Source organism: Nilaparvata lugens, chromosome 13 (assembly GCF_014356525.2).
Source record: "Nilaparvata lugens isolate BPH chromosome 13, ASM1435652v1, whole genome shotgun sequence".
Classification (NCBI taxonomy): Eukaryota; Metazoa; Arthropoda; class Insecta; order Hemiptera; family Delphacidae; genus Nilaparvata; species Nilaparvata lugens.
Genome location: NC_052516.1, coordinates 21,111,995 through 21,127,581, shown reverse-complemented (window position 1 = coordinate 21,127,581; position 15,587 = coordinate 21,111,995). Strand labels below are relative to the sequence as shown.

The 15,587-nt window shown below is 33.3% G+C and overlaps 1 protein-coding gene across 1 annotated transcript; it reads left to right on the top strand.

The window, feature by feature from the left end:
• Positions 1-6,079: 6,079 nt before the first annotated feature.
• Positions 6,080-12,820, top strand: LOC120354050 (extensin-like). Its single transcript, XM_039440068.1, is given in 3 exon segments — positions 6,080-6,112; positions 6,115-6,153; positions 11,280-12,820. Coding segments are annotated over 3 exon segments (1,248 nt in total). The 3' UTR covers positions 12,456-12,820.
• Positions 12,821-15,587: the final 2,767 nt, after the last annotated feature.

Below are 15,587 nucleotides of genomic sequence, written 5' to 3'. Positions count from 1 at the left end.
ATCATTGATAAATAAACAAAAACGAATAAATAATCGTGCATTAATTTGGAATGTCACTAACAATATCCGTTAATGAGAAATCTCTCTCTCCAATGGCGCTACAGCCCAAATCGGGCTTTGGCCTCAATTAAGCTTTGCCTCCAGCCATCTCTATCCATTGCTGCACCTTTCCATCTCGTCACACGTAGCATTTCCCTAGCGTCCTTAGCCACTCTATCCTCCCTTCGCTCTCTTGATCTTGTTAATGAGAAATATTTTTTTCAAATAATTGGAAGTTTTGTCACATAAATCTCACAAGAGTATACTGGAATGAATATGGATCGAGTTGGCTAGGTGTTGAAAAGTAGCCTATATATCAAAAATGAGTCTTGAATATCACAATTTTCATTGCATTGAAGAATATCAATAGTACATTGCCATAATTTATGGCCAAAACTATCATCTTCTAAATCATGGTCCAAAATGTAGCGGAAGAGACAGTGATTTTCGAGAGCAATGAAGTATAATAATCAGGAATACCCTGTCAAAATTGGAAAGGAGTTATTGAGAAACTTTCAATATACGTTGGTAGGTATGTCATTCGAATTTTCTGGGATTTCTGAACAACTAATCACTCTATAGATCCTCTTTTAATTTAAATAACGTTCTCATTTAAACCTGAATAAGCCCTTTGCATTCTACAATGAAATTGTCATACAGTTGGCAGTTTTGAAAATTGGTGTGGACCTATTAATGATTCTAATAATTTTCTGTATTTATCATGTAAGAACTTCTGTATTACATTATTTCTGGCTTACTCATGTATCCAAGTGGAAATATCAGTGAAGCAGTTTTGTTTTAAAACTTTCATAAATAAAGTATTCGACGATTTCTCCAGAAACATATCGAAATATTATTATCTACTCTTGTCTAAAAAAATCTAAAATATTCATATTTTATCCTAAATTTGAGACTCCTCTTAAGGACGAAGTATTCATGTCTTCGAACACAACTTATTCTCTGAACTGGAAATTGATTTATGACTAGCATGTAACCCGTGCTATGCACTGGAAAAATTTGGTGTTGTAAAATGTAATCTCCTTATGTCCAGGAAACATGAAACAGGAAAATTATTCATTACCTACTTTGTTCAAAATTACGTGGATAATCTTAATGAGAGTTGAAAATTCCCAGTATAAAATGAGTTTATTGTGTCTTTAACCAGCAGCCCCTGATTCAAGAGCCGCGCACGCTACCAACCAAGGTACCTAGAGCTAGAATACATTGTATTCTACCATGGTACATTGCTACCAACTATGCTACGGAGTCACTCGGAGAAAGCATTGTTTTGCGGAGTTTCTATAGTTACGTCAACTTTGGATCACTTCAATTGAATCAATTAATTGGATAAATTTGTTTCAATTACTGAACTATAATTGATTGATTGATTACAGGTAACCAGTGCTCCACAAGGGTCAAGCTTAAAATCTTGACGTAATATTGATCTTGGAGAATTGAAAATAGGCCTATAACAATCCTCGGTAAATTAAGAATCTATATGCAAAATTTCAAGTTAATGAGACCTGTAGTTCGGACGTGATGATGCGTCATTCGTGAATTTTCTATCCCGTACGTGTATAAGCCAATTGAATCGAATTGAATTTATTGCCAAAAATCACAAATACATATTCGTACAGTATAATTACCACCAGAGTATACAATACAAATAGACATAGATTGTAACTATTCTTTCTTTCTCTACTAATTATTTTCTTTATTAAATTATAGATAATCGAAATTTAAACTAGTACTCACGTAGGAACTTTGCGTCAGCTAATTCTTTTCTTTATTATATTATAGACTAGCAGATAGCCCGTGCTTCGCAAGGGTCTAATTAAAAACTTGACGTACATGATATTGAATAATTTAATATATGCTTATAACCATCCTCGGTAAATTAAGAATGTAAATGCAAAATTTCAAGTTAATCAGTTGAGTTCTGTAGTTGAGACATGATGATTCGTCCGTCATTCGTGAATTTCTTATCCCGTACGTGTATAAGACTATTATTTCCTTTATTTATATTATAGAATATATTATAATGTATAGAAGATATTAATAATATTTCGTTAAGTTTAGAAGTTACATGAAATTGAAAATAGTACTCACGTAGGGACTTGGCGTCAGCACCCTCCTGCAATGCAGCCACATACAGGCACAACACCACCACTATAGACAGACGACTCATTTTGCTGAACTCCATTCTCACCAAAGTGCAGTGCAGTGCGTTTTGCTCGCACCAAACTCAGAAACTGTAATGACTGAAACTGACCACGACTAATCAAATAGAACCCACAGCATCTAATACAAGTCACCCTTGAGGTGGCTCAATTATATATATAGCTCACTGGTCCCAATCCTGATTTCCCCTTCTAAATCTAAAGGGAAGTTGTCGTCAATATTACGTATACCTGTGTATACTTCCTCACAAATATACTCACTGTGAAGGCCTATGTTTCAAATACATGCATGTATATAGTTTTCCTTTATATATGTTTCCAATAGGCCTACACGCAAGTTTATCATTGTCTTCACTCTGTATGTTTGAGGGTTGAGTGTAAGAGAGGGCAGGCTGCGCCCTAACTCCGCCCTCCTAGGTAAAAATAAAGGCAGCTATTCTATTCTATATGTTTAAACTGAACTAAAATAAACATTTTTTTTCTCAATTTGTGTGCCTGTTTTTCCTCTTCAAATTTCATTTCAATGATAAGTAATTTGTAATTTTGCACGAATGGATTAATAAAAAGAAAATCTATAATATAATAAAGGAAAGAATTGGCATATGCACGTACGGGATAGGAAATTTATCATCAGGTCTTAACTACAGGACTGATTAATTTGAAATTTTGCATATATATTCTTAATTTACCGAGGATGGTTATTGGCCTATTTTAAATTCTTCAAGATCTCAGTAGGTCAAGTTTTTAATTAGACCGTAGCGGAGCACGGGTTACCTGCTAGTCTATAATATTTGTTTCAAATACACTCATATATCTTCCATCCATGTTTTAAATCATCATGAATATAGTTCCTAAATCCTTGTGCATTATTGTAATGCAGCTTCTGTGCATATCTTGTATAGAAACCTATATAATACAACTTGTAAACCTTAATCTAAACCTTATAAACCTCAATATAAACCTTGTAAACCAATATACAATTCTTAATAAACATGAACATGTCATGTATATAGTTTCTAAATCTCTGTACATTATTCTAAGGAAACAATTGTAAAATACCTGCTTGTATACCTATATAGATACCTCACAAAGCTACGTACTTTGTATAGGTACCTATGATGGAGTGGACAACAGGTTTTTTATTTGTTTTCGAAGAACGGCAGCACTTTTATTTCAACACTAATGATGTCTTTACTAAGAAACAGATATATAGTGATATAAATATTTAGGCTATTTGTAAAAAGTTCACAGATATTATATAGTCTATCTTTTCAAATGCGGACAATATAAACAGATATCTGCCTTCCGGAAGTATATTGAGCTGCTGTAGAATAAGCCAGTTATTGACGGTGTTCAGTGTATCAAGAGTTTGCTTATCTTTTATAGATCAGACAAGTTATGGGTGTTATTGATGTGTCGGTCAGGAGACAACATTTCCATGTTGTGGTCATTATGTCGAATTATCAAGGCTGTATCTTGTAAGTGTGTGTTTCTGTGCTGTCTTTCAAACAGATCTGAGTTGAAGCTGTGATAGATGATCAAGAAGCCTAAAGCCGGGCTACACTAATCATGCAGATTTCCGATCCGATCACTGACGACAACGGCCTAGAATGATGCATGCCACACATGTCCGTCATGTGGTCTGTCCCTCCACCCTTCACCATTAGACATATCGGACATGAGTAGAATCGGAACGCTGTATGTATGATAAGTGAGGCCCGGGCTTTATGAGTGTTTGAAAAAATTCAATAGTTGAAATTTCATTTTTCTGTGCCTGTACGGCTGCATCAGGGAACCACTTTTATAGCCTAATATCAGTTTTTGATATGGTACTCGTATGTATTTTTTGCATATTTCACGTGACAGGTATTATTCATGCAGACAATTCATTAAATTTCGAAATGAATTTACAATCTCCAAATCAAGAGGCATGTAGCCTAGGTCCTGTATTAAAATATCTCTTACGAAGGTACCTAATCCTATTGATTTGATAGATTCTCATTCTCTACATCAAGATTTAGAATCATTACGATTCATTTCATTTTTTCAGAATTAAAATTTTGATAATTATTATAATTAGTGGTGCCCATAGCCAAATGATGGAGAGGGGTTTGGATGCAGACTGCGTCCTTGAAATTCTTGTGGGGCTCATAGATCCTGGTGCAAAAATAGTAAGAAATGGGATCGACCTAATTCATAGAGAAAAATGTATAGAGCTAATTTTATTGATGATAATTGTTGCAATGCTAAAATTACAGACACTTCAAAATACTAATAGTGATGATTAGTGCCGGTTGCACAAAAGCCGGTTAAATTTTAATCGTGAATAATTCCACGAGAACCAATCAAAGAATGCCTCTAATTTGTTATCGTGGAATTAATCACGATTAAAATTTAACCGGCTTTTGTGCAATCGGGCCTTAGTCTATCAGAGAGTATGAGTATTAGCTGTTAATACTTAATATATGTTGAAAATTATACCCATCAATATTTTTTTTATTTTCAATCTAGTAATAATTTGAGGACCTGATAGCATATTTGACTTAATTTTTAGATTATTCTTTCTTACCTCATCTCAGATCTCACTGCACACTTCATCACACATTCTCTTTTCCATGTTCTTGTTCTCTTCTTCATTTTCTTCGTCTTCTTTTCATTTCGGTCCTTGCATCAAATAAAAATGCAAGTGAGAAAGTTCAACAGGTAGTTGGAGACCGGTTTTGATTATTCACGCATCTCAATGTAAATGATAAATAATCCTACTCGATAATAAGGATATTTACAAAATGCACTCTCTTCCTCTACCCCTCACTCTCACTCACTCGCACACTCACTCCTCAATCACTCTCTCCCTCTCTCTCTCTCTCTCACTCAACAGACATTCGATGTCAGACTCAATGTCTTCATTAGCAGCTTCAAGGACTTCCTCTTTTATTTCTTTTATCTCTAATACTAGCTGGCCTATTCAACAGAAACTGCCAGAATTTTAGCATCTGATTTTTAAAGTAATACAGTAATCATATATGACTAGTGAGACCACCGGGCTGGGGAACTCGCTCATGAACAAACGAACTCAATCTTTCATTTTTATAATGATTGTTTGACCTGTCTCTTGATGCTAGTTTAATTATTACTACAGTATAACATATTATATGATTTTTTCTCATTAGTATTTTCCTCTTTAACTGTGTTGCTTCCAGTGGGACTAAATTCAGTTTTATTGTAGCCTAATCTCATATCCATAACTACATACCACCACAACTACATACGGTACCACCACTACTACCACTAATCATATTGTGTATTATTTCTCTTATTGGTACTTATTTATGTACTCATATTCTTTATTATTCTTAATATTTCCTTTCATTTTATTTCTTATTTGTATTAATTTTCAATTTTTCTTCAACTTCTTTTCTCATGTCACTTATGAAGAAATTTGTGATATTGAATAGGGAACAGTTTTGGTCTATAATACCTCTTGTTCCCATACTTGTATGCATTTTTTTGTAAATAAATAAATAAAAAGACTTCACTTGAATGGGCTACTTTTTACAAATTAATAAAAATATTATGAAAATTTGTAGCTCAAATGACAGTTACAAATTTTCATATTGTTTATATTAATCTATAAATAAATAATTATTCAAAGCATATGTGTTGAAAATTTCAATTTGATGAAGCCAATCAAAAGTGATCGTCGAACATACAAAGTCCACAAACAGACAGCGACTCGAGGCTCTAGTTATCGTCAGTGAGAACTCGCTACGCTCGTTCAATTATGCAATTTTTCAGTTGCATATAATTAGTGTGACCATGGAGCTTTTGTGCTGCTGACTGCAGAGAGGTGAGCAGGTTGGATGTCCGGTGTCAATTATTCGCGTTCATTACTGTACTAGAAATCGTGAGCTATAAGTTAGTCGAAAAGTCGGAAGTGAGTTGTAGTTTTTTTTCAAGAAACAGGTAATAATCGTAAATGTAAACATGTACACGTATCACAGCGTACAACCTTGAATCAATTCGAAAAAGTTCAGCAACTTAAGTTTGCAGAACAAGTTATTACTTGATGAGTCATTCTATTCATTGAATTTTATTAGAAGATACTTAGATGATTAAAAAATCATTCTAATCAGGTTGATTCAATCAACTTGTTTAGAGCCAGAGTATTAATCGTTTTTCAATTTTCAAATTATAGTAGTAGATAAATAATAGGTAGGTATATTTTGTTAGTGGTTGCTATCAACAAGTTGTTTTCGAATTCCAATTTTTTCATGAATTGAAAATTATAATGTTTAACTGTTGTATCTCGTTATTTCTTGTTCAAAATATCAACTGATAATTTAAAATTATAAAATCATTTATATCCTAATTTATAAAGGGTACTCAGATTTATATTTTTATTTTTATAATACACCTATAATTTATACTATATTATCTATTTTATTGTATAATTATTATTAAACGAAAATCTCAATTAAATGCTGTAAATCACGCCGAAGACTTCTGCTACTGCAAATATTGACAATAGGGTAAACACTAAACAGCTAGATGGAAATTCGATGAGCGCTACTATACAAAAATTATTTGTCAGCCCAGGAATGATTCCTGTATCTTGCGTAACATCTTGTATGGTGTTGTCAATATTTGTAGTAGCAGAAGTCTTCGGGGTGATTTACAGCATTTAATTGGGATTTTCGTTTAATAATAATTATTCATTAATTATCATTTGAACAAATGCAACTTTCAATTTATTTCCATCTGTATACTATTGTATTATTATTTGGAACCAAATATGATTGAATACTCTGGGTTTTGGAGTAGAATTTATTTGTACATAATTTGCATTTTTTATACATACTAGATGACGAACAGATTTCAAGCGGAATCCTGTTGTATCTTCCGTTACAGAAATACCTTATAAATTGCTCGATTTTGATTGAATTATAAATCTAGATTATAGATTATTTTCTATTAATGACACAGTCATGTCAAACTGTTATTCATCATCATAATTTAGAAGATAAATTATTGCTGCTGAACTTCACATTCTAAATAATGAATTGGCTACTCAGAACTAGAATAGAGATAATCGAGCAATTAGCATTTCAATTGGAATATTTTAGGGGAGAAAATGGATAGTAATATGGAAGATGATATCTTCAGATTTTGATCATCTTTGACAATTAGTGAAGATTGTAAAATTGCTCGCTAATAGGATAACGAAAGGTAGGTCTAGTTTGGTCCTTTGCAACGATTGATAGAATATACGGTGGATCTACTTGCACTATGTTCACAAATATATATTTTTTCTCTTCACTCTCTTTCTCTCACTCTCTCTCTCTCTCTCTCTCTCTCTCTCTCTCTCTCTCTCTCTCTCTCTCTGTGTCTGGTAGAGAGAGTGGTAGAGAGTAATGAAGAGAGTGGTAGAGAATTTGGTAGAGTTAGTGGGAAGAATACTTCGAATATTCTTTCCAAAGAATGGACATTGATATGTCCAAAGCTCCGCCAATTTATGTAGATGCATAACAATATTATCTATTTCATCTATAGTTATTACAAATTGTTTTTTTTCATATTATATATACAGCTCAATAATTATTTTCTTAATTTATATTTTGTAAATTCATCCATAATTTTGCTGTATTGTAAGCTATAGTATATAAGTGTATAAGCCAGTATACTATATTGTAATCTACATAAATAAAGTACTCAATCAAATCTCTCTTGCGGGTTGTGTGGCAGAGAGGACCTAGAGTCCTAACTCCGCCTTACAAAGGCATTATCCAATTCAATTTAATTCAATTCTCTCTATCTATCTATTTCTCTTATCTGCATGAGCAATCATATATTGTAATTTGAAAAAATATAGCATAACTAAACAAATCTAATCTAATCTATTATAATATATCTGATTCTCTCCAAGATTCCTTCCGAAAAATACAAACTGTCAAAAATGGATGTGAATTTTTCAATTCAGAGCAAAATTCTTCACAAATAAAGTTCATAAAGCACTGCTTTTCTATGAATTCCTACTCTGCTAGGCAGAAAAGGTATAGCAGCCTATATTAATATTGGCAGCCTGGAGCGGTACCTCTTCCTCGGCCATATATCTTTTCTTATAGTTTTGAACTTCAAGTGGCATTCTATTCAAATAACTGCACTAGTTGCGTCTATTTTGTAGATTTTTTTCATGCAGAGGAGCAACCGATATAAAACATGGTAGCCAATATCAGTACAGGTATTTCTGATTCTATCACTTTAGTGCACCCAAACAGACTTCACTAGGAATAATATAGTGGTTTATGTATATAGTGTGTATAATTGTGTATAGTTGGAATCTCAAACAATCGAAGAAATTGAAAAATCGCTTATTTTAAAATGACATTAAAAGGGAATAGGTTTCAATCCACATATTGAACTCAAAGAGGATTACTGTACTGTATGAACCTAATTTTGGAATAAAACTGAGATAATAATCTCATAAACTCTATACCGTATATAATTTTATACTGTAGGCCTACTTAAATTCCACACATTCTGAATTATTGGAGATAACAGTTCCTAAAAATTCTATACACAAGGTACTCTCAATCAATCAGATGAAAAATTCTTTAACTCAGTCGAAATCTTAGCCACCATTCACTATAATCGGTTTAAATGTTATTTATAGAAATCGGTGAGATTTCTACAGCTTCTGTATTCAGCCTGCAATAAGAGCAAGTGAAGATCTTCTTGAAACTGTAAGAAGAAAATCATAATTATCTATTAGTGAAATCGTAGTAAGATCGACGGCTCGATCTCGATTGTTTGTGAAAGACTATATAAATGTTATTTCCTGAGATTAATTCTCCAGATTTGTTTTGGGATATTCACAGTGATTTGTGTTCGCCGTTACGGAGCTCATTAGTTGAAGATGCTGTATGTGAGTATTCACGTTTTGTTCGGTTTATTTTCGTGCGTATTGCGGTGTATTCTAAATAATTATATTGATACCCTACAAATAGTACCATAGTATTATGAAAGTGTAGTATTGTGTTTGTTGAAGTGCGGCAACTACCTACCATTTTCAAGTATTTCAAAGTTTTGTATTACTTAATGCAATTTCAATCAAGGAGTTATGTAATAAACTGTATAACGTTCATTGTTAATTATATCTTATATATTAAGATATTATTATAGGGATTGATTTGATTGATTCATAAGATTATTGTTGAGGTAGGCTACAAAGAGGCAATAATAATAATTGATTAATAAGACTTTTTGTGTAGTTGAGAAGTTGATATTGTGGTAATTATTCATATTGAATGAAAAAGACTAAGAAATTGTCAAAAACCACAGATTTCTGGGAAAATATGTGGTTTTTTGTCAATTTCTTAGTCTTTTTCATTCAATATGAATAATAAGAGTTGAATCAATATCGTATTCTCAACCCTGCATTCATTAATTATCTCATGATGGAACTGATGAATAAATGATCAAATAATTCCTCTCTATCAATAAGAATCTGAGAGTAAAATATATTATTTAATGTTTTTTATTAATAGTTAATTGGTATTGGTACCAATAAAGTTCAGCAAAGACTATTAAAGTTTCAATGAATTATTCACGCATAGCTTTATTATTTATTTTGGAATGGGTCTATTCTTTTCCAATTTATGTGTTTCTACTTATAACGAAAATCAATTGAATAACAAGTAAAATAATTTTGATTTCATTCAATAAATTACTTTGATCTATTATCTAAATTATAATCTAGAACTAACGGTACTACTCGTTTTACTATTAAAGTATAATATTTTAGTACAGAGATACTAGTATTTTTCATTGATAATAATTCTAATTAAAGAGAAACATTGAAATATTTTTATTTAATTTTCTCATTCTGTTTACCAAATTTTTAATTACAGTAGGCCAATTGATTTTCACATCTGCTACGTTACATCCAAATCTCTTCTAAACTATTCTCTAAGCTATTATCTTCCTACCTACTTGATAATTAACTTTCTCTAAATTCGAATAAAAGAGTACAGTACTTTTTGGAATTAGTATGCATGAGTATTTCAATCAAGCTTTGAGAAGACTCAAAGAATTTAGCATCTTCTGATTACACATTTTTGAACTCGATTCCAATATCGATCAATTCTGACTCATCTCTTATTCGCATGCTATTTTTGTTTAGTTTGTCTAGATACTTTTCATTCAGTGGGAAATAAATTATTTAAAATAAACTTGGAATGAACACTTGATAGTTTTATTATAAAGAATAACTAGTACACTTGTATTTTCTTTGATAACACAACCGGTTCCAAAATTAATTTACTAACTCTTAATTTTTTTCTTGTCTTTTAAATTATTTGATACTATTAATTAATATGGAAACAAATAGCATAGACTTGATTGTCAATATTATTACAAGAGAGCCTCCATTATACGGCTTTTGTTTTATCCTATATACTGATACCGGTCAATTTCAGTGCCACAATTTACATATTTTAAAGTGAAATATGTTTTATCACTTGGTTGATCTATAAATAAGTTCTGTGTTTAAAATAACTTCTACAATTAAATAAATTATGAATAAATTCGTGATATTATTAGATAACATGCTAATTTTGATTATGTATAACTACATCTCACCAAAAACAGCATCAATTTATAAATGTTATTGTTTCAAATTTAATTTGTGTCTCTAACCATTACAATTATCCAAATTTGGAAATACTGTGTTTTTTAAGTAGACTCTACTGTGAATGATTAAATTGAGGGATCAATATTTCATTTAAATTGGGCTTCTTGATACTTTTTATTAAATTTATTATAATAGTACCGAAATAGGTCGTGTCTCAAAGAAAATAAATTCTAGTAATTGTATGTGATAAAGTGTAATGGATTAATATTATTGAAAAACACAGTTTTATTTTTGTCACATCCTAGAGGAAATAATGTGGATGTGACAAAAATAAAACTGTGATTTTTCAATAACGGAAAAATTCCACAATATCAATAAGGAGTAAATATTATTTATTGAAATAAACATGCAATTTTGTTTGTTGCAACCAGTTGCTGTTCTTGATCATTGGTACACTACTGACCCAATTCGACTCGAGGGCTTTGGCACAGACAAACACTCCCACTACTTCACCAGGTCGACAACCTTTAGCCACCTACTCAGTACCAACAACAGCTGCAGGAACAACAACATACACTGTGCCAACAACTGCTGGAGGGACAACAACATACACGTATGTAGTTCCAACAACATCCGGAGGAGGTACAACAACTTACACGGTACAATCGTCTGGAGGTGGCACAACAACTTATGTTGTTCCAACAACTGGGGGAACAACAACGTACATTGTACCAGTTTCTGGAGGAGGTACGACAACCTATAGAGTACCAGCTTCTGGAGGTGGTACCACAACATATACCGTGCCAGCTTCTGGAGGTGGTACCACAACCTATACCGTACCAGCTTCTGGAGGTGGTACCACAACCTATACCGTACCAGCTTCTGGAGGTGGTACCACAACCTATACCGTACCAGCTTCTGGAGGTGGTACTACTACCTACAAGGTGCCAACAACTGTTCAGCAGCCAAGCAGATCCCAATCACCAGCTGTGATTGGACCATTCAGACCAGGAACATTTGTGCCGTTTGTGCCAATACAACTGGTCACAAGTGATGTGAAACCCAACCAACCAGTGGGGACTCCTTACAAGGGACCCTACAAACCCAACACTTTCATACCCAGTGTGCCTGTGGTGGATGTCAACTCTGAAAAGCCTCCCATCACACAATCCCTCACACCGGAAGGATCTGCATCTCAAACCGTATTTCCGGTCAAATCCCCAATTGCAGGAATCCCTCAACCTTCACCTCCACAGGTTTTTGGATCAGCTTCACAGAGTCCCTCACCAGTGAAATTGCCTCAATCCAGTGCTCCTCAACTCAGCCCACCTGGATTGTCCCTCAGTTTCTCAGGGCTTCTGGGGTTGGGTTCCTTGGCAAATAAACCAGCAAAACCAAACCCTGTCAACCAACCATTCCTCTCATTCCTAGCAGAGCTCTCCTCCAGTTCCTCGAAACCAAAACCACCGACAGGACCCTCACCTGGCTTCAAGCCCCCTCCATCAGAGGTCAATATTTCCCCTTTTGAGCCATCTGGTCCGTTTTTCAGTTTCAAAAGCTTTTCCAACAGACCTGCATCAGCCTATGGCTTACCAGGAAATTTCTAAGATTACTGTGGTTCCTTATTGCATTTTCAAGGTCTAGAGTTCCAAACCACCAGCTAAATGATCTGAACAAATTTATATTTCTCCTCAAATCCTAGTCAAAATTATTGTTAACTTTGATGGAAATTTATGAGATTTGACAACTGTTCTAAATTTGACACCTAATATTATTGCTATCATATTTTATAAAAAAAAATCGTTATTTATGAAAAATATGATTGATAAAAAGGTTCATGCATGTTTTGAATAGTCTACTATTGGTGGTTCACAATAAATTATGAATGATGTACTGATTTATTTCAACACTACTCTTGTAAATAGCTTACGGTTTTTTATTAAAATTAATTTTTTTCAAATAAAACTGAAAATTTTTGTTTTTTCCTTTTAGTTCTAGAATAACCGCCAGTAAATTGATTCCAGATATGAAAATTCTGGCTACTGAAGAATAGATTGATAAATTTGATAAATATGAGTTTAAACTGTAGATTTATCCACGAGAAGTCTATTAATAGGTGTATTCACTTGGACAATTTAAAAAATGCAGGTTGCAAAGCTAAAAACTAGGCTACATCCAATTTGATTTTTCATCTTCAAACTCATATAAGATTCATACAAGTTTATTTGTATAGCTGGAGTACTTTTAAATGCATGTATAAACATTTTTAGTTTAAACATATCTAAGTCCTTAGTATAAACATAAATCTTTAGTCTCTTTTCTGTTTAGGGCTACATGTAATATAAATAGAAATACAAATCTCAGTAGGTACCCTTTTTTGAATTATTTTATCACAACGACAACATGTTTCAACATTCATGCCATTTTCAAGTAATTCTTTATTTATTCCTTGCATGTGCATCTTCTGTATTGTAACAATAAAAATAATAATAATATCGAGTGACCTGGCTGGCTCAGGTCTGGTGTCAGAGTTTTCAGGTCGCAACTGATCAATTTCAGGGCCTCTGACATGACCTAACGACTGCTTTTTAGGCAGCCGGGACCGACGGCTTAACGTGTCCATCCGAAACACGGGAGTGGCCCGAGATGATAATCATTGAAAATGGCATGAATGATGAAACATGTTGTCGTTGTGATAAAATAATTCAAAAAAGGGTACTGAGATTTTTATTTCTATTTATAAATCTTTAGACTTACCAGAAGTATAAAAATGTAGTGTAAAAGCTAGACTATATTATTTTTATCGACTATTCAAAACTGTTGAAATTTGTTTATTAAGCATATAAAGCATATTATAAACTAAGCATAACAACGAATAGTACTGTGTAACAACACAAAACATTGCTTTATGAGGCTCAGAAGCATAGAAGCATAGTCTTAGTGGAAAGGCGAAGATAGCTTCAAGCTTGAGCTTGTAGAGTGTAATGCATGTTTTTCAATTGGTCGAGACATATCGCTTCACTATTCGCTACCATCCAACCATTGACTAAACCACACTCAAGTTTGAAGCTAGCTTTGCCGCTCCACTAACTTTGCACCCTCAGGCCCGTATGCAGACACTCGGTTTAAAAGGGGAAATGTGAGCTGTTCGTTTAAACCCCATATGGAACACATTATGATAAATGCAACCATATCTACTAGTAAACGTGGTTTAGCGTTAAACGTAGTGTTAGCATATGGCCCTTAGTCGAGTACCAGAACGCAGCTAGAGTGAGGTTCACATCAAACAGTCAGCATTCTTATCTCGAATTTTAAGAATACTTATAAAGTAAAAATCGTGTTTTTGGACTCAGGGGACCTAGAAACGTATAGAAAACTTGAAATTAGTGTAACTTAATTTTTTTTGGAAAGCAATTCTTTCCTTACCTATGGTAAATAATAGGGCAAGGAAACTAAAAATGCATTTACTATTAGTTAATTAGTAGTGACGTACGTTTCGACCTGGTGTATGACCCACACCAGACTGTAGAAACTTACTCTTATGTCAAGGTCAAAACATCGTCACTACTAATTAACTAATAGTAAGTGCATTTTCACTTTATAAGTGTTTTTAAAATTCAAGTTTTATTTCATTCGTGAAAAAATGAATGCAACACTCTTCATTTATCCCTTGAATGAGCATCTTCTGTATTGTAACAATACAATAATTTATTACTATAATTATGAACTAATCTTAGGGAATATGCATTTCGAGGTTTACTGTTAAGCTGCGTTTACACCAAAGTTGATAACTTAATCCTTATAGATTCTATTGGATTGAGCATATCTTATCATACACATGATGAACATATGTGTTTGTCAAGTTCCGTTCAATCTAATGGAATCTATGAGGATTAGGTTATTATTAACAATTTTGTTTATAACTTTGGTGTAAACCCAGCTTTAGTTTGAACAGCTGGTGAATAAAGTAAAGCTATCAAGTATTCATGATAATGATTTTTATAACCACTAGCTAAATTCTATATTCTTTACTAGCCGTCAGGCTCGCTTCGCTCGCCATATCCGTCTAGTCAGGGGGCTCCGCCCCCTGGACTCCCGACTTGATCGTCCAAAAATGAGATCAGCGGGCTCGCTTCGCTCGCCTGCATGTAGCCCTCAGCGGATCCTCTGTACCGAATTCTGGACCCCCGACTGGATTGTCCAAAAATAAGATCAGCGGGCTCGCCTGCATGTAGACCTCAGCGGAACCTCTGTACCGAATTTGAACGTATTATGTCTATTTGATCTCGAAAAACACCTGTTACTATATCGGCGTATCTTTGGCAAACAAAATTCTTCCACCTCAGCTAAACCTGTGTACTGAATTTTTTTTAATATATTTCCATCAATTATTAATTATTGAAAAAGGTGAGGAAACGCAGAAAAGCTGAAAATGCTAATTTTGGCTAAATGGATAAATTGGTATTTAGGAGGTCCTGGATAAATGCATTTCAATCTTCAACTTGGTGCCAACCTAACAAAGTCAACTCAACTTAATGTCAACCTGACAAAATTTTTAATTTAGTTACCAGAACAACTGTTTCGAAGAGGTACTCTCTCTAGATTATAGTTCTATATTAACATATGGTATGGACATCTAAATAAAATTATAATTTCAAGATATTGGAATAAGAAGAATATACATGCTAAAAGAACTTTAAACCCTTAAAAACCACCCTTAGAGTTAAAATATCGCCAAA